This window comes from Saimiri boliviensis, chromosome 2 (genome assembly GCF_048565385.1).
Source record: "Saimiri boliviensis isolate mSaiBol1 chromosome 2, mSaiBol1.pri, whole genome shotgun sequence".
In the NCBI taxonomy this organism is placed as follows: domain Eukaryota; kingdom Metazoa; phylum Chordata; class Mammalia; order Primates; family Cebidae; genus Saimiri; species Saimiri boliviensis.
The window spans coordinates 207,142,503-207,160,934 of NC_133450.1; the positions used below are offsets into that span (position 1 = coordinate 207,142,503).

Here is an 18,432-nt window from a genome sequence, read left to right on the forward strand (position 1 = left end):
ATACCCCATCTTAAAAACAATACATAAATTAAAAATAAAAGCAATGAGCCGGGCGCGGTGGCTCAAGCCTGTAATCCCAGCACTTTGGGAGGCCGAGGAGGGTGGATCACAAGGTCAAGAGATCGAGACCATCCTGGTCAACATGGTGAAACCCCGTCTCTACTAAAAATACAAAAAATTAGCTGGGCATGGTGGCGTGTGCCTGTAGTCCCAGCTACTCAGGAGGCTGAGGCAGGAGAATTGCTTGAACCCAGGAGGCGGAGGTTGCGGTGAGCCGAGATCGCGCCATTACACTCCAGCCTGGGTAACAAGAGCGAAACTCCGTCTCAAAAAAAAATAAAAATAAAAATAAAAGCAATGAAATCCTTGGAATACTACTCACCAATATATAAAGGAGCTAACTATTGATACACGGAATAATCTAGGTAAATCTCCAGAGAATTATGCCGAGTGAAAAGCCAATCCCTGGGATACCATGTAATCTCAGGTTACATAGTGGATGATTCTATTTATACAACATTCTTGGCATGATGACATTACAGAAGTGGAGAGCAGATGAGTGGTTACCAGGGGTTAAGGAGAGGCTGTGAGCTGGAGGGAAGTGCGGGCTGTGAAAGGGCAGCATGACGCTCCTTGTGGTGATGGGATGTTCTGCAGCTTCACTGCGTCAATGTCAACATCTGGCTGTGACACTGTACTACACTTTTGCAAGATATTATCATTGGGTGAAACTGAGTAAAGGCACATGGGATCTCCGTGTATTATTTCTTATAACTGCATGTGAATCTACAATTATCCCCAAATAAAAAATGTAATTAAAGGCCAGTCTGCTCTGCCGGTCATTTATAAAAGTACAGTGCAGGCCGGGTGCAGTGGCTCATGCCTGTAATCCCAGCACTTTTTGTGGTGATCCACAGGGCGAGGCCAGTGGATCACCTGAGGGCAGGAGTTCGAGACCAGCCTGGCCAACATGGTGAAACCCAGTCTCTACTAAAAATACAAAAATTAGCTGGATGTGGTGGTGCGTGCCTGTAGTCCCAGCTACTCGGGAGGCTGAGTCGTACATGCTGTCTGTTGTTGAACAAAATGTTGTCATGCAGCGCATGACAGTGTGTGTAAGTAAACACACATTTACATCGGCACAGAAAACAGCTAGCTCACAGGTTCTACACCAAAATGTCAGCACTAATGGTTTCCAGGGTATCTTTTTTCTTTTGTTCCCTTTTGCCCACCTTATCTGTCATTTCAAATTTCCATACAAGGGACCTGGCTGATGTTATATCCTAAAGGATTCCACAAGTTGTTCTGTTTGATGTGTCCATCCACACAGTTCTGGCCAAGCCAGACTCTTGCACTCACCCATCTCTGTGGCCAATGCCCGCTCCAGGCTGCAGTTGGGTGCCCTCTGCCGGAGAGGCCCACTTGGGCAGGAGAGGTGCCTCTGCGCACGGCTCTGGGGTGTGCTGGGCTCTGTGGCTCTTCTGAGGACCAGAGAACCCCTGGCCCTGGGGTAGGAGGCTCCATCCCTGGGCACAGATGCGGTGAAGGGCTGGACTAATGTCCCTGCTGTGCTGGGGGACCGTGGAGGGACACACAGAGGTCACACAGAGCGAGACCCTCAGGTGGCGTCTAAGCCCCTCCACTCGCTAACCCAAAGCGCTCCCAACCTTTGTGACTTCACATCCCTGGTGGTACCCTATTTCCAAGGACACACACAAACATTAGATGCCCACTTCTTTGTAAACTGTACACCGGCCAACCCAATATGCAAAATAATAAAGCTTAGAATTTATGTTTAGAAAGCATAGAGAGAGGCTGGGCACAGTGGCTCACACCTGTAATCCCAGCACTTTGGGAAGCTGAAGCAGGCAGATCATGAGGTCAGGAGATCGATACCATCCTGACCAATATGGTGAAACCCTGTCTCTACTAAAATACAAAAATTAGCTGGGCATGGTGGTGCATGCCTGTAATCCCAGCTACTTGTGAGGCTTAGGCAGGAGAATCGCTTGAAGCAGGAGGAGGAGGTTGCAGTGATCTGAGACTGTGCCACTGAACTCCAGCCTGGCAACAGAGTGAGACTCCATCTCAAAAAGAAAAAAATAGGACTTCGAATCCTTCCTTTTCATGTACCCTTGGGTTGCCATGTGGGCCTCCTGAAGGGCCTGTACCCAGCTTTGGAGGCCCCATCCCTCCACCCTTCACCCCTGTCCCCTCCGCCTTCTCCCTTCCCTTTGGGTTCCATGTAGCCACCCTGAGTGCCCTCTGTCCTCATCTTCTGTTTATCTCACAGTGCCCTCCCTGTAGGTTTTATTCATTCATGCATTCAATTGCTCAACAAAAATTAATTTCCCAGTCTGTCGCTAACTGGCTGTGAGAGGCTGGACTAGGCACTCCCCTCACTGAAGCTCTGTCAATAACATGGAAACAAGAAATCACAGTCGGGGGAATGAATGAGGCCCTATGAATGGCCAGACCATCTCTTATTCGGGGCCATCACGGGCACTGTGATTCCCAGGCTGTCCCCGGCATGTGGCACTGACAGGACAATGGCAGGATCCCGGGATACCTTCCGTGGGAGAGCCGATGCTCCGGAGTCTGGGTGAGGGGTGAGACTCTGCTTGTTTCTGAGCCTACAAAGCCACTGTCTGTCTCCGGGGACGCCATCCAGGGCTCCTGAAAGAGGCAGTATCCCTTTATGTCTGCGGAACGTGCCCAAGGCGGCCCGGGAAGCCCGTCCCAAATCCTGGTCTGGGCCTCACTTCCAAGAGGCTCACACACCAAGGAGGCTGGTCCACCTCCCAGCAGCCAGGCCCAGGGGTGATGGCCCTCAGGCTCCCAGGCCCCAGCACAAGAATCTGGCTACCAGCAGGGACTCCACACCCCAGGGGGACCCTGAGCGAGTCCTGCCTCCCTGAGGAGGGGCAGCCAGAGCCCTTGGGAGAGACATGGCCGTGGACAAGGACTAGCAAGGGGAGAGGGAGGAAGCCTTATTTCCAGTGTCTACTGACTTAGGCCTGGAATACTATGGTCTTCTTTGACTGTGGAAATGCTCAGGCCCCAGGCAATGGAAAAACGAAACCATCAAATACGTACGGTTCCTACCCACCGGGTTTCATGAACAGCACAAAGAACATGAACAGCAACACGGGGGCCTGCCCTCAGTGAGCTCACATCTAGTGCAGAAATTCCTGACCGTGGGCTCATCAGGACTACAGAAGCGTGTGTGTGTGTGTGTGTGTGTGTTTGTGTGTGCATGCACATGAATGTACATATATGCATTATTCTATGACAGTCACATTTCCATCGTGGTCTGTGACCTTGCGGCAGTGATCTCTGCTCTAAAGGACATAGAAGTCGCCTCCCCAGCTGTGATGAGCAGGCTCAGGGAAGTTCAGGCAATGGGCTCCAAGCTCTCAGAGGAGGAACAAGAGCTCTGGAAGAGCGACAGGACGGGGTGGCATTGGGCATAAGTCCTGCATGTCAGGTGGGATTGTGGCTGGCAGGGAGGGACAGGAGCAGCAGGTATTCCAAGAAGGAAGAGCACAAGGAAAGACCCAGAAGCAGAAAGCTGAGGCTCTGGGCCCATTCCCCCACGGGGAGACTTACCTCCGGGTGGGGCCCACAGACTCGGTGCAAAGGCTTCTGTGCAAGGCGCTCAGAAATGCCACTTCCCTCCAGGCTGGTCATACTACTTTGGTGGGAGGCTGCGGACTTGGTGCCCCGAGGGTGGGGTGGCATGCTAGGGCCTGGAGGGGTTGCCTCAGTCTTGCCCAGGCCTGACATGTGCCCGTCTCTGGCCAGGGATGTCTGGAAACTTGGTGGCTTCACAGATTCCAACTGCTCTGTGGCCTCCCTGGCGTGGGAAGAGAAGAGCATCATCCCTGAGTTCGGCCACAGGCCAGGCGGTCCTGACGTGGGGGCTGGCCTGTCTTGGGAGCCAAGCAGTCCAGGGCACAGGCTCCAGAGTCAGACACCCCTGGCTGCCCAGCCTGGTTCTGCCACTCTTCTAGCTGTGTGTCCTAGGGCAAGGCACTTCCCCTCTCACTTTTCTCAACTGTGAAATGTGGATACCAACAAAACCCACCCATTACACCACAGAGGGAATGCTAAAGCAGCATTTCCCAGACTGGAGGAGTTTACATACCATCTTCCCTATTTCAGCCATTTCCATAAACTTCCAGCCACTCAAAAGATTTTAGATCACTATTAAAAACAGAAGATTGGGGCTGGGTGCAGTGGCTCATGCCTGTAATCCCAGCACTTTGAGAGGCCGAGGCAGGTGGATCACCTGAGGTCAGAAGTTCAAGACCAGCCTGACCAGCATGGAGAAATCCCATCTCTACTAAAAATACAAAAATTAGCTGGGCAGGGTGGCAGGCGCCTATAATCCTAGTGATTTGGGAAGCTGAGGATGAAGAATTCCTTGAATCCAGGAGGGGGAGGTTGCAGTGAGCCGAGATCATGCCACTGCACTCCAGCCTGGTGACAGAGCAAGACTCCATCCAAAAAAACCCCCCAAAACCCAAAACAGATTGGTGTGTCATATGACAAACAGAAACTTACTTTGAGGATAAATACAAGAAACCTGAACATTATCATATACTACATAGATTCATTTGCCTGCTACAGGTTCTAGGCATGAGGCGGCTCGCATGCTTTCACTCGTCTCTCTCTTTTTCCACAGGAGATCAAGAGAGGCATTAAAGACACCACAGCACTGACTGAGACTTTCTCCTTTGTATCATCAGAAGGTCAGAGACGGAAAAGGAGAATAATAATTTTTTTTTCTCTTTTTTTGAGATGAGGTCTCACACTGTCACCCAGGCTGGAGTGCAGTGGCCCAATCTCAGCTCACTGCAACCTCCACCTCCTGGGCTGAAGAGATCCACCCATTTCAGCCTCCCAAACAGCTGGGACTATAGGGGTGTACCACCATGCCTGGCTACTTTTTGTATTTTTTGTAGAGATGAGGTTTTGCCATTTTGCTCAGGCTAGTCTTGAACTCCTGGGCTCAAGTGATGCACCTGCCTGGGCTTCTCCCAGTGCTGGGATTACAGGCGTGAGCCACTGTGCCCAGCTGAGAATACTGTTCTTTAGAGCTGCATCTGTCTTACTGACACTACCCAAAATCAGTTCAAGGGCTATCAGTGGTAAACACTCCACACCACGAAGAGGCAGGACGGGAAGCCATGTGTAAACTGGAAAGTGCTGCCTTACTCACTCGGACGGTGGTCACCCTGTGGTTTTAGCATGGAACTGGGCATTCTGCAGGAAAGGCTCAGCGACTTACTCCAGGGGAGCCCCATGACTTTTCTCAGCCTGCACCAGGCACTGCCTTGGGAGGACCCCGGTGGCCTCCGCCTTCCCTGAAGCTGCAGCCACCCCATCAACTTCCAAGGAGTCGCGTCCTTCTTCCTCCTCCTCCTCTTCCTCGCCTTCGTCCTCCTCCTCCATCCTCATGGCTTCTGAGAGAGACTTCACACTGAGGGACCTGCAGAAGAACACACAGAGGGGCATGACCTCTGCCCAGTGGGGGACCGCCAAGATCCAGCTGCTGGCCAGACACTGCAGTCGGGTCCAGGTGGCACTCACCGCTCCAGGAGGCCATGGAGAACTTGCTCCGTCTGCAGCTCCTTGTCCCTGAGCGGGGCCAGGGGGTCCTGCAGCCTGTCCTCAACGTCACTGTTGCCAGAGCTCACCTCCACGTTCACATGCAAAGGGTAGGGGCCAGTCCTGGCGGCAGCAGTGGTGGTGGCAGGCTGGGGTCAGAGAGACGGAGGGACAGAGATTCAGCAGATACTTCAACACCACTTTTAAGCACCTACCTCCTGCCAGGCTCACGCTGGGGGCTGAAGAGTAAGAAGCACGTTAGACTCACAACGCCCACCACCCTTTCACGTGTGCGTAAACTATGGAGACTGAGCTGTGTGGTCTTCCACACTGGCTGCCATGAATTGAGCACCTACTATGTGCCAAGCACCATACAGATATCACATCACAACAGCACAACCAGTACCTACAATTATTACAACCCATTTTACAGACAGGTAACTTACACTGAAATGATTTGCCCAAAGTCAACAGAAACAAGGAGCAGAGTTGAGATTTGAACCTAGATTTCCTGCCAGAGTCAACGCTCCTGACCCCTAGCCATTCCAGTGTAGCCACCACAGCCCCCTGCAATACCTTCACTGCAGAGCACAAGGGTCCCTCAAGATAAGGTACTCAGGTTTTCTCCCCATTCATGCATGTAGTGATGCCTGGTAGAGTCTTCCTACCCTCTAGGGCAGAGCACCGCATAAGATTTTCCCCAAACCATGGGGCCGGTAGACCTCAGCTGTCAGGGATGTCCTACCAGAATCCCACCCCACCCAGCATGCTGGGTGCTCTCTCCTGCTTCCATCCCCAATAGCCAAGTCTTTGCAGCACAGGCAACAGCAGCTGGGAGGCACAGAGACCCCACCCCTGTCATCTGTGTGAACACACTACATTCAGTTTGTTTGTCTGCAAAACAGAGATAGTGGTTGTCTCTCAGGGGGTCGTGGTGTGGGCCAGAGAGCCTCCTACAAAGCCCCTTTCCTGTCGGGCTCTTGTCTAGGCTTCACCCCATCATCTGTGCAGTACTACAAGCCAGAATTGGGAGCCATCTGCCTCCCCCTTCCCTCTCACGGCTGCTCCAAGTCCACTCAAACATACCTTCCCAACCTCTCTCAAATCCACATGCCCTTCTCCATTCGCCCTGCCACCTCCCCAGCCTCAGACTGGCCTACCCACAAGTCATCTTATGTCATCCCCCGCCAGAAAACCCAGCAGACTTTAAGACCACACTCTCTAAGTGACCCACCAGACCCTACATCATGGGGCCCCCTCCTGCCTCTCCAGCCACATCTCAGACTATTTTTCCTTTCTCTTCCCGTACTCTAGCCACAGGGCCTTTGCACGGGCTGGATGGCTTTTCTCTTTCTGTCTCTGGTAATTCCTAGCCTCAGGTCTCCTTTAAACATGACTTCTTCAGGGAAAGTTTCTCTGACCTTCTCCTCAAACTCAGTCATGCTACTCCCGCTATCCACTCTCACAGAACCCTGTAATTCTCCTTCGGTGAAGTAATAATTATAACTAAATCACTGTCACTAGTTCAACTCTGCAGGAATCTCTGTGAAGGTAGAGGCTACCTTCCCCGCCACCTCCCATCCCACAGAGTCCCCACCATGTGTCATGGGTCCTGGCATATGGTACACATTTCGTAAATATGCAATATGTACTGAAGAAATGAATTAATGAAGAAATGAATGCACAGGGGAACAGCCCGATATGGTTGCGCAAAGAGGTACCTCACAGTGGGAGGTCTTGATGGCTGGCGTGGGGGCTTGTCCGGAAGGAGCCGGCTGGCGCGTTGGCTGGTGGCGGCAGGGCAGGGCTGGGGAGCTGTCCAGAGCTGAGTCTGACCGGGCCAGCTCAGGCTCTTGCTGGGTCTGGTCTATGTGTTCCTTCAGCTCTTCCAGGCAACTTCCCAGACGGTAAATCTCTGCCTCCAGCTCCCTGGAATGCAGAAACATCAGCGTCAAGAGCCCAAGATGGCAGCCCCATCAGGCAGGTCTGGGAAAGAGTGTCAGAGCAGGGACTCCAGGGCTTGGCCCTTTGGGGTCCATTTAGTATCAGCCTTTAGATGATGGTGAGAACTTAAAATAAATAAACAAGATGAAAGAAGGTTCCATTGGGAATCAAGAGGCCTCAGTCCAAGTCCCCTCTGCCATCCACGGGCTGTGGGACCTTAGATAAACCCCACTCCCCTCTAGCCTCAGTTTCCCCATAGTCCAACAAGGGTTTCAGCTCTTATGGCCAAGGGGTCTTCTCAGCACGTGAGTCCAAAGGGCTCAGATCTGAGCTCCTGAGTGTGCCACCATTTGGATGTGTTGCTAATTAGGATAGGATTTCTCTCTGTTCCCTCGTGTATAAATCATAAGGACAAAGTGTCTCCCTCCTGGAGACTAACGGACTCCAGGGACCCCTCCCATCTGTCCTTCCAGGCGTTCCTCCCCAGCAGGTACCTGCCAGGATCAAATCTCCCAGGCGTCCCCATGGAGCTGGCAAGCGGTTGGTCAGCGAGTTGCTCCCGGCAGGCCTTCAGGTACTCCTCCTCCAGGGCTGCGTGGGCAGCCTTCAGCCGCAGGAAGCCCTGAAACCAGACCAGGCCAGGAAGACTTGAGTGCTCAGCACCCCCAGGGCCTGTCCCTGCAGACACAGTGGATGAGATGGCTTGCGGGAGGCATGGGAGGCACCTGGGCCTGAGTTCATGCGAGATACAGTCTGGGGTTGAGAACTCTGGAGGCTGCTTGCTCTGAAGAGCTGCTGTGGTCAAGTTCTCTGCCATCAGACTGGCACAACAGAGACACCACTTAGAGTTTTGGCACCAGCTTCAGAGGGCACCAGCCCTTCCTGGGTAGACTTACAAGGACCCCAAAGTACCACAAACTGTCATAGCTGTCACCGTGTCAAATATACTCTCACTACATCTCCATGAGGACCTATTACTTGAGAGGCTCTGGATCCTCATTCTTGATTTACAGAACTGTGGGCTTCAGAAAATTAGCCACTCTTTCCTCAAATTCTTATAGATTATCAACACAGATAATGTCATCATCACCATCGCATGATAGAGAACGCTTACTGAGCACTGAGGCTCTGTGCTAAAGCACCTGAATGCTAACGCACTTTGCATTTATTTCACCTTTAATATAATCGTAATGAGAAGGGTAATTTATCATCTTCATTTAAAAAGAATGAAACTGAGGCACAGAGAGGTCGTTTAAGTTGGTGAAGGTCATGGAGTGAGTGAGCTGTAGAGACAAGATGTGGGCCCAGGCCCACTGGCCCCAGAGCTCATGGTCCTAGCAATTCTGCTAGGCTTGCATGTTAAATATGATCATAGGTAATACATGGCTAAAGTTGCAGGAATTAGGATTGGTATCACTGTCTTTTTTATTTTTATTTTTTGAGACAGAGTCTTGCTCTGTCGTCCAGGCTGAAGTGCAGTGGCGCAATCTCGGCTCACTACAACCTCCCCCTCCCGGGTTCAAGTGATTATCCTGCCTCAGCCTCCTGAGTAGCTGGGATTACAGGTGCCTACAACCATGCCCAGCTAATTTTTGTATTTTTAGTAGAAACGGGGGTTTCACCATATTGGTTAGGCTGGTCTTGAACTCCTGACCTTGTGATCCACCTGCCTCAGCCTCCCAAAGTGCGGGGATATGGTGTGAGCCACTGCGCCCAGCCGGTATCACTTTGTTACTACCATCCGCATCCTGCTCAACTCTGAGGACAGACCGAGGCCAAGGACAACCTAGAACCCAATCCCTAGTCACATCTAGTCTTCTGACAGCTCTCAACTTCCCTGTATAGAGCGGAATTAGAACAGAGAGCAAAAAAATGAATGGTTTTAGTTTATAAGGTCCTTGGTCATCCACTGGATGATGCTACATAATACACATCACACATCTTGTGACTGGTATGTATATACACATATATAACCACACAGGAAAATGCTCCTGCCATACACTTTTTTAGAAACTAGGTGTGTTGCATTTACCTCTCCAGACCTTCTCGCAGCTCCTCTCCCACCCTGCTCTGTGCTTTGAGCACCAGGGCTTTCTACCTGCTGGCTTCTGGTTGGGTCTGTCTAGTGGGAGGAACCTATCAGAGATTGCAGGGTGGGAAGAGAGAGACTTGAGAGCCGGAACAGCTAATGCTACTCCCTGGGGATCCCCCAGCTTTTGTTGGGTCCCCCAATGCTGCCCACACCTGTGCTGAGAGTTCCTTTCTTTGACCTCTACACTCCCAGATTTGAAAGCTCTCCCTGTTCCTTACTGGGACACTGGCTGATGCAGCAGGAATCTAAATGGTATTTATGACCACAGTTATCTAAAACACCAAATTCCAAAAGGAAATACACTAATACAGATTCTAGAAAGGGTCTCCGCGCTCTGCTTTTTTTTTTAACCTCGTTTGCAAACTTTGGGCAACTACTTTTGTAATTGTTTTTAAAGGCGATAAAAAAGAAGAGGCCTTTTTCTGCCTGCTGAGAGGCAGGATAATCTGTGGGAAGTAGTGCGAGCTAGTGATTTTGACCCTGGAACTGGGAGGCAGACAGACCTGGCTCCAGGCTCTGCTACCTACTAGCTGTATGGCCTTGAGTCACCTCTCTGAGCTTTAGTTCCATCCTGGTTAAATGAGGGTGATGACTGTAACTGCTTCACTGGGTTTTGATGATGATAAAATAAAATAACATACACTAGGGTTTACCACAGCCCCTGGCACACAATCATCCTTGCTTAGTAAGTGGTAACTATTGTGATATTATAATCGTTATCATGGGAAGCTAAGCAGGAGCTGTTTGCTCTAAAGAAACAGTGTCTGGGATTCTCTTTCCCATTTTGCAGCAAAAGAGGCATCAGAGACAGAGCCATGGGAGACAGTAGCTGCCTGGCAGTTCCATGGGCAGCTCTTGAATTGGGCAGTACCTTGAGTTGGTCCTGGGGCATGAGCCGTCTTGCCCGTATCAGTCTTTCAAAGGACTCCACCTGGACATTGGGAGGGGAAAGAAATATGCTCCGTTAATCCCATCCTGCAGACTCCCACACCCAGCCACATCGAAGCTTTGGTAAGACGAGCTGGGTCTGTCCTCAGGATGTGGGGTTTCTGCCAAGCATGGAGAGGTGGGTGCTGGGAATAGCTTCTACCACCAGCCCCAGGCATGGCAGCCTTGAGAAAAATCAAAGGGGAACCTGCAGGAATTTACTGACGACAAAGAAACTCACTTGTGCATGAAGACTAATGAGCCAGAATATTTAGTGCAGCACGAACAGTAGGAAGGGGACAAGAAACAGCCTAAACGCCTGTCTGTGGAACAGTATGCAGCCATCAACATGAGGAAGCCACACGCCTATGTTCTGAGCTATTAAGACCTCCAAGACCTGTTTTTCAGTGTCAAATCAAGGTATAGGGCAATGCTTATGGTATGTGACCATCTGTATAAAATACGTAGAGAATAAAAAGGAAAACTAAAAATACGTTTGCTTAAATATGACATACTATCTCTAGAGGGTTTCAAGAAACTAAAATATTATTTCTTAACAGTTTATTTATTACTTAAAAATTAATTTATTAACAATTAAACATTAATCGTTCAGGAGAACTGGGTGGCTGGAAGACAGGCATGAGAAGTAGATTTTTCTACCACATGTCCTCTGCTTCCTTTGAACTGTGAACAATGTGAATTCATTGCCTGCTCCAAAATAAATATTCAAATTTAGATCTTCAAAAAGTCAAGGTACAGTAGCTTATGCAATCATTTCTATAAATGCGAGTGTGTGCAGTGAACGTTTTTGCATGGGTTGGAGAAAAGATTTATTTTTTGCTCAATATGCCCTCTGTACTGTGCAAGGGTCCTTATCATGGGGTTCTATTACCTGCTCCAAGCAAAAAACCAAAAAACGTTTAATTAGAAAAAAGGCAAGGGAGGCTGCATGCGGTGGCTTGCGCCTGTAATCCCAGCACTTTGGGAGGCTGAGGTGGGCGGAACACAAGGTTAAGAGGTGGAGACTGTCCTGGCCAACATGGTGAAATCCCGTCTCTATTAAAATACTCAAAAATTAGCCGGGCGTGGTGGTGTGTGCCTGTAGTACCAGCTACTTGGGAGGCTGAGGCAGGAGAATTGCTTGAAACCAGAAAATGGAAGTTATAGTGAGCCGAGATTGCGCCACTGCACTCCAGCCTGGCGATAGAGCCAGGAAAGGGATGATTTGAGGTTCAGTTTTAAGAACGTTCTAGATCAGCATGAAATGTAATATAGAAATGTATATAATATAATCATATTTTATATAATGCATATAATATATAAAATAGAAATACAGTGTGAGCTACACATGTCATTTATAATTTTCTCAGCATCACACTGAGACGGTAAAAAGAAACAGGTAAAATTAATTTTAATAATATATTTTATTTATTGAAAAATTATCATTTTAATGATATAATTTCAAAATGTAATCATTTCAACATGTAATCAATATTAAAAAAAATAGGGAGATATTTTATATACTTTTTTCTAAGTCTCTGAAATTTGGTATGTGTTTTATACCCACAGCACATCTCAATTCCGAGCAGATGATGTCAAGTACTCAACAGCCACGTGTGGCCAGTGGCTTCGGAACTGGACCATGCAGCCCTAGATCATGAGGGGTCAGCTAAGGCCCCAGCTCCTGGTCAGTGTGATGATTTGACATCACTTTATTTTCTGGACAACAGGTAAGACGAGGAAGAAATGTGTCTCCAGTTATGGAACCAAGTCTGGTGGTGGTAAAAAGAAATGAAGTCTATAATCCCAGTAGTTTGGGAGGCCGAGGCGAGTGGATCACCTGAGGACAGGAGTTCGAGACCAGCCTGGCCAACACGGTAAAACCCCCGTCTCTACTAAAAATACAAAAATTAGCCAGGTGTGGTGACTCACATCTGTAATCCCAGCTTCTAGGGAGGCTAAGGCAGGAGAAACGCTTGAACCTGGGAGGTGGGGGTTACAGTGAGTCGAGATGGTGCCACTGCACTCCAGCCTGGGCAACAGAGAGAGTCTCCGTCTCAAAAGAAAAAAAAAAAAAGAAAAAAGAAATGAAGTACTTGTATGTATGTGCTGCTCCAACATGGATGAACTTTGAAAACATGGCAAGTGACGGACGTCAGACACAGGACAGATATTGCATGAATCTATTGCTACGAAATGTCAACAGTAGGTAAGCTCATAAAGACAGGAAGCAGATGAGTGGCTGCCAGAGGCTGGGGGAAGAGGCAATGGGGAGTAGCTGCCTAATAGAGATGAGATTTCTTAGTGGGTAATGAAAACGTTCTAAAATTGATTGTGGCGATGGTGGCAGAACTGTGAAGATACTAAAAACCACTGAAGCAAGAATACACTTTAAGTGAATCAATTGCATGGTATGTGAATTACATTTCAATAAAGCAAAGGCAGGGAGGGGAAACGGGGAGGGCAGGGGAGAAGGGAAGGGTGGGGAGAAAAGGGGAGGGGAGGGAAGATAGGGAGAAGAGGGGAAGGGAGAGGAGGGGAGGGGAAGGGAGAGGAGGGGAGGGGAAGCGAGAGGAGGGGAGGGAAGGGAAGGGAAGGGAAGAAGAATAGCATGGTGGGGCTTCTCCGAAATAATTTGGTGGTGCGTGTAACTATGGCATTTCTCTTTTTGCATTGGCAGTTTGAAAGCTCAAAGCTAAATGTGCGACTGTAATGTGCTTAAGGTTCAGCAGAACATTTTATTTACTCACTTCACATACTTTATTTTTTTCTACCCTTACTTCCTCTCTGCCCCAGTTTCCTCACTTCTGTTTTCAGAATGGGGTTAAAACGTATGTATTTTCATAAGGTACTTAAAATAACTTCTAGAATAAAGCCAATACACAGTTATAAACCTGCAAACAATCCACGGTTACTTGGACTGTTGGATGGAGATACAAAGACCCTTGAGAAGTAACTGAGAATTGATTTATATAATAAAATGAACTAAGAAAGTGAGGCAACTTATCCTGAAGAGGAAAAGGCAGAGTGGAGATTCTGTTACCCTTCCGGAATCCTGCAAGAGCTTAGAGTCTCCCGGGAACCAGCCTAGAGACACTTTTAAGCACAACTGGAGGGACTTTGATGAGACGCATCACCAAAAGGGGCGTTAAACCTAGCAGTGGTGACAAGGAGGAGCTGGAGCTGTGTGGCCTCTAAAACCAGGGAGGGGTTCGTGTTTTGGGGACAGCTGAGTTAACTCGGTGCAGAGACAGGGGAATGACGAGGGAGGCTCCCAGAGTGCCTCTCACCCAAGCAGGCAGAGGTTCTATGTTCTCCAGGTGAGTTAAGTGTCTCGGGAGCAAAGACGGGAGTCCACTCACCTTGGACAGGAACTGTCTTGCCTGAGAAGCCAGTGCCTGGGTCTGATCTGCTGAGGACTGGTCCTTGGAGATGCCCCGGTTCTCTGGAAGCCACCCTAGGGTGGGCTTGCTGGTGGGCGAGGAGGGGCTCAGGTCTCCTCGAGCTGATGGCCACCCTGGAATACACAATCGCTGAAAGCAGGGGCCAAGAATAGTCCTTCCAGGGGCTAAAGGGCTGAGGCTGAACCTCAAAACCACCACCTCCGTCATCAAGTTCCAGCTCAGTCATCATGTGCTATCTTCACATCAGCCCCAGGAAGTGGGCTGGGCAGAGCATCGTCCCCCATTTACAGGGGAGAACAAGGTCCAGATCTGCCCCAGGTCACATGGCTGGCAAGGGCAGAGCTATGCCAGGCCTCTGGGTTCCCAGTCAAGTGTGGGCTCTCACACAGGGAGACGTGGGTTCCAGTCCAGACACTTCCCCTCCATAGCTGTGTGAGCTTCAGCGTGTCCTCATCTCTCCGAGCCTTGGTCCCCTTGACTGTCATGGGTGTGACAACAGTGTGCACCTCAACGGGCTGTTGTGGGTATTAACTGAGATCACATGTGTCAAGGCTCAGTGCAGGGCCTGGCTGCTGAGATATGGGCTCCCCAGGGACAATGCTCCATGTTTTCAACTCACCCAGGATCACCAAGATGCCAAGTGGCAGGGCCAGCGCTGCCCCCATGCTGCTGTGGCTCAAAACAGGACACTTTCCACATCTCTGACCCCTTTGAGTCAAAGTGTCCAGAGTGGGGCCTTGTCTCCCTCCTTCCCCTGGCCTGAGGCCAGTGCCATTCCCAGGGTGAAGAAGTGGGCCCCACAGAGCAGAAGCCCAGGCAGAAGGAGCCTCCAGCACACCTCTTCTCTGGGACTCACCTGAGGCCACGGAGGCCTGGGAGTCCTCGGCCGGGCCTGGCCACCACTCCGCTGAGCGGGGCTGTGGGATGGTGAAGGACAAGACCTTGGTCCCCGGTGGTACCATTCCTGTGTGGATGCTGCGGCTGGGCTGGGGTGGGTCAGAGAACAGGTTCACCTGTGGAAGTGGGAGACCGACAGAGCCAAGTCAGGGCAGGGACAAACCCACCCGAACGCCTCGTCTTCATCCAGGAGCTCAAAACACACGCCCTGTGGTCATCAACACCATCTTTCAGTGCAGCCCTTGGCTGGGTCAAACACAGGTGAAGAACTCCATGCCCTTTCATTTATTCTTAATGGCAGTCCTGAAAGGAAGACAAGGTGGGGACCCCAACACCCCATTATATAGAAGAAAAAACTGAGACGCAGAGAGGTTATTAAATCACTTACTCAAAATCTCCAGCTGACAAGTCCTTGGGTGAGGATTACAACACTGCTCTACCTGACCCCAACATCTATGGTTCTACTGTATTTTGTTTTTAAGATGGAATTTCACTCTTGATGCTCAGGCTGGAGTGCAGTGGCGCAATCTCAGCTCACTGCAACCTCTGCCTCCTGGGTTCAAGGGATTCTCCTGCCTCAGCCTCCTGAGTAGCTGTGATTACAGGCATGCGCCACCACGCCTGGCTACTTTTGTATTTTTAGTAGAGACGGGGTTTCTCCATGTTGGTCAGGCTGGTCTCAAACTCCCAACCTCAGGTGATCCACCCGCCTCGGCCCCCCAAAGCACTGGGATTATAGGTGTGAGCCACTGCGCCCAGCTGGTTCTATTATTAACAGTAACTCTTAATTAATACTGGGGGTTATAATTATATCACACTATACTATATAACATGTAATTATTTCTTAATGCATATAAACATTTCCAACAATTGTTACATTGATAATATTAGCAACTAATAGCTGTTCGAATGAATGAGTAAAACAGGAAGCGAACAAACTCATCTGCCATTGGTAGATCTCTCTCCCTTGAGGGCGGACTTAACAGGGCCGTTGGTGAGGGAGCAGTCTGGAGTCAGGCAGATGACTAAGGAAGACCTTTTGAAGCGTGAAAGCAGGGGAAACCACATGCTGTTCAACCGCTTTGGGCAGAGTTTGGAGAACTATGTTCTGCTTCTGTAAATAAGGTTTCATTGAACGCAGCCATGCCTGCTTGTTTATGTGTTGTCTATGGCAGCTTTCACACTCTGGTGGCAGAATTGAGTAGTTGTGACAGAGACTATATGCTCTGTAAAGCTAAAAATTTTCACAATCTGGCCCTTCACAGAGAAAGTTTGCCAACTGTGGCTTAGCATGTGGGCTTGCAGTCAGAGCACAGGTTCCTGTCCAGGTTCTACCACGGCAAACCTCTGAGTCCTAGTTGGCTTAATAACCTCTCTGTGCGTGAAATAAGTGCTCAGTAAATAGCAGCCACCACCCTGACATTCATCACCATCATCATCAGCACCGCCGTCATCAGTACTACTATCATAACATCACCGTCACCATCAGCATCATCACATCACCACCACCAGTTATCACCACCACCATCAGCAGCAGCAGCATTACCATCACCATCATCACCATCACCATCATCACCATCAGTATCCCCATTATCACCAACACCATCACAATCATCACCACCACCACCATCATCACCATTTTTATCGTTACCATCATCAGCATCACTGACATCACCATTATCATCATCACCATCATCATCTGCACAGCCACCATGGAGACGAGTCCATGGAAAAGCTACACCCTTATAGGCACCTGCTCATCGCGATGTCAGGGAGTTATCTTAACTGCCCCCTGCTGCACAAGGTCAGAAACTGGCAGTTTAGGGTGGGTTTGGTGGAAGGGGCTCCCTGGTCCCCAGGCAAGCAGCCTCTCTTGCTTAAGCTGTGTAGGTCCTGGCTGTGGCTGAAAAATCAACTCCAAGTGTGGCGTGGTCCCCGCTGCCTCCCCCTCTTTCGGGCCCAGCCTCCCCAGATGAGAACAAAGCTGGATTTTAATAATCCTGTCAGCCATCTGCTCAGACCCCCCTGTGGGGGCTTTCCTATCAGCACCCCTCTCCTGAGGTGACCCAAATCCCACGGCAGACCCAGCCCTCTGACATGTTTCCCTCCCCTGACCCCTCTCTCAGCCTCAGGCCCCACCTGGGGAGTGACAGGGAACAGGGATGGGCCAGGGAAGCCAGTGGGGTCCTTTGTTTCAGGGACCATAAAGGAGTTTGAAGCAGAGAAGCCCAAAACCCGAGCAGATGCCCAGGCAGAACACCGAGGCGGGGTGTGGGGGTGGGGGTGGCAGCTGCAGCTGCTCAGGCCTGGCCCTCCCAGGGTCCGTCTCCCCGGACACAGCCAGAGTGTCCTGGGTACTCCCCAAGGCTGGATTTGCTCCCTCGGGGGACTCTGTGAAAGGTGAATCAGGATCCTGTGAAGGGAGGACCAGTGAATTTGGGAAACATTGGGTTAAACAAATGAATATTCTCTGCACAGATGGATTTCTCTCAGCCTTTAAAATGCTAATGGGCTTTATGAATGGGGTGGGCAGGCGGGGAGCAGGAAGAGAGGAAGACATTTCCCCAGCTCATCTGCACACAGAAACCTCCCCAACCCCCATCCCCATCCGGTGGCTTCTGGGCCAGTTTGTGGCCATCAGAACACACTGAAAAAACGTGGTTTGGCATCATCTCCGTAATTCCTTCTGGGGCAGTTTCTGGTCACCTCAGCTCTTCTAGACACCTCTGCAGCTGAAATGGAGGAACAGGGCCTAGGAGGAGGTGGCAACATGGTAGCTAACGCAGTGAGACCACCATAAACCCTGGCCAGAGGCCAGCGTAGAGAACAGAGCTCACCAGTGACTCCTGACCAGTCGTGGCTCCCCGCCCCACAGCCAGGCTCTCCAGGTCCTGCCCCAACCCCCGAGGCTGCAGACCCGGCAGAGTCCTGGGCCACCCTTCCTCAGCTGCAGATCCTGCCTCACCTAGTCCTGCCCCAACCCCGAGGCTGCAGACCCGGCGGAGTCCTGGGCCAGCCTTCCTCAGCTGCAGATTCCGCCTCTACCGAGTCCAGTTCTGCTAGAGCCTGGTGTCACGCGTGGGCCTCAGAGCCAGGCTGCCGAGTTCCTACTCCTGCTCTAGCACCTGCTTGTTGAGTGATCTTGGTCAGGTTACTTAACCTCTCTGTGCCTCAGCTTTCCCAACTGCAAATTATTTAGGACAGTGGTCTATAAACATCACCTATGACCATTCTTATTACTATAACTGTCATCATCCCTATTCTTCCCTCCACAGCCCGTGCCAGGGCCTGAGTGCCAGGGCTTGCCTAGGCATGAGGAAAAGAACACCTGCTCTAGAATCAGGCAGATGTAGGTTTCAGTCCCAGCTTTGTCTCTTGCACCAGCTGTGGGTTGTTGAGCAAATCATTCCACCTGGCTGAGCCTCAGTGTCTGTGTGGAGGGGCTCAAATAAGATGACCCCGAACCTGGATAGGATACCTGTTGCTGCTCAGTGAACATCGATCTCCTTCCTACGGGTCCCCATCCACTGCTGTCCACCTATCCGCCATGCCTAG

At 50.4% G+C, this 18,432-nt stretch overlaps 1 protein-coding gene across 8 annotated transcripts in view; it reads right to left on the minus strand.

Moving 5' to 3' along the window:
- AKNA (AT-hook transcription factor) overlaps positions 1-18,432 on the minus strand; it is a 61,515-nt gene that overhangs the window by 15,833 nt on the left and 27,250 nt on the right. For all 8 annotated transcript variants that reach the window (XM_010335907.3, XM_074395218.1, XM_039474732.2 and 5 more), the window contains 10 exons: positions 14,837-14,993; positions 13,939-14,093; positions 10,521-10,580; positions 8,052-8,179; positions 7,335-7,542; positions 5,596-5,762; positions 5,294-5,494; positions 3,610-3,856; positions 2,570-2,676; positions 1,360-1,571 (listed from right to left, as the gene is read on the minus strand). In XM_010335907.3, coding sequence (XP_010334209.2) covers positions 1,360-1,571; positions 2,570-2,676; positions 3,610-3,856; positions 5,294-5,494; positions 5,596-5,762; positions 7,335-7,542; positions 8,052-8,179; positions 10,521-10,580; positions 13,939-14,093; positions 14,837-14,993 — 1,642 coding nt within the window. The remainder of the gene's footprint in view (positions 1-1,359; positions 1,572-2,569; positions 2,677-3,609; positions 3,857-5,293; positions 5,495-5,595; positions 5,763-7,334; positions 7,543-8,051; positions 8,180-10,520; positions 10,581-13,938; positions 14,094-14,836; positions 14,994-18,432) is intronic.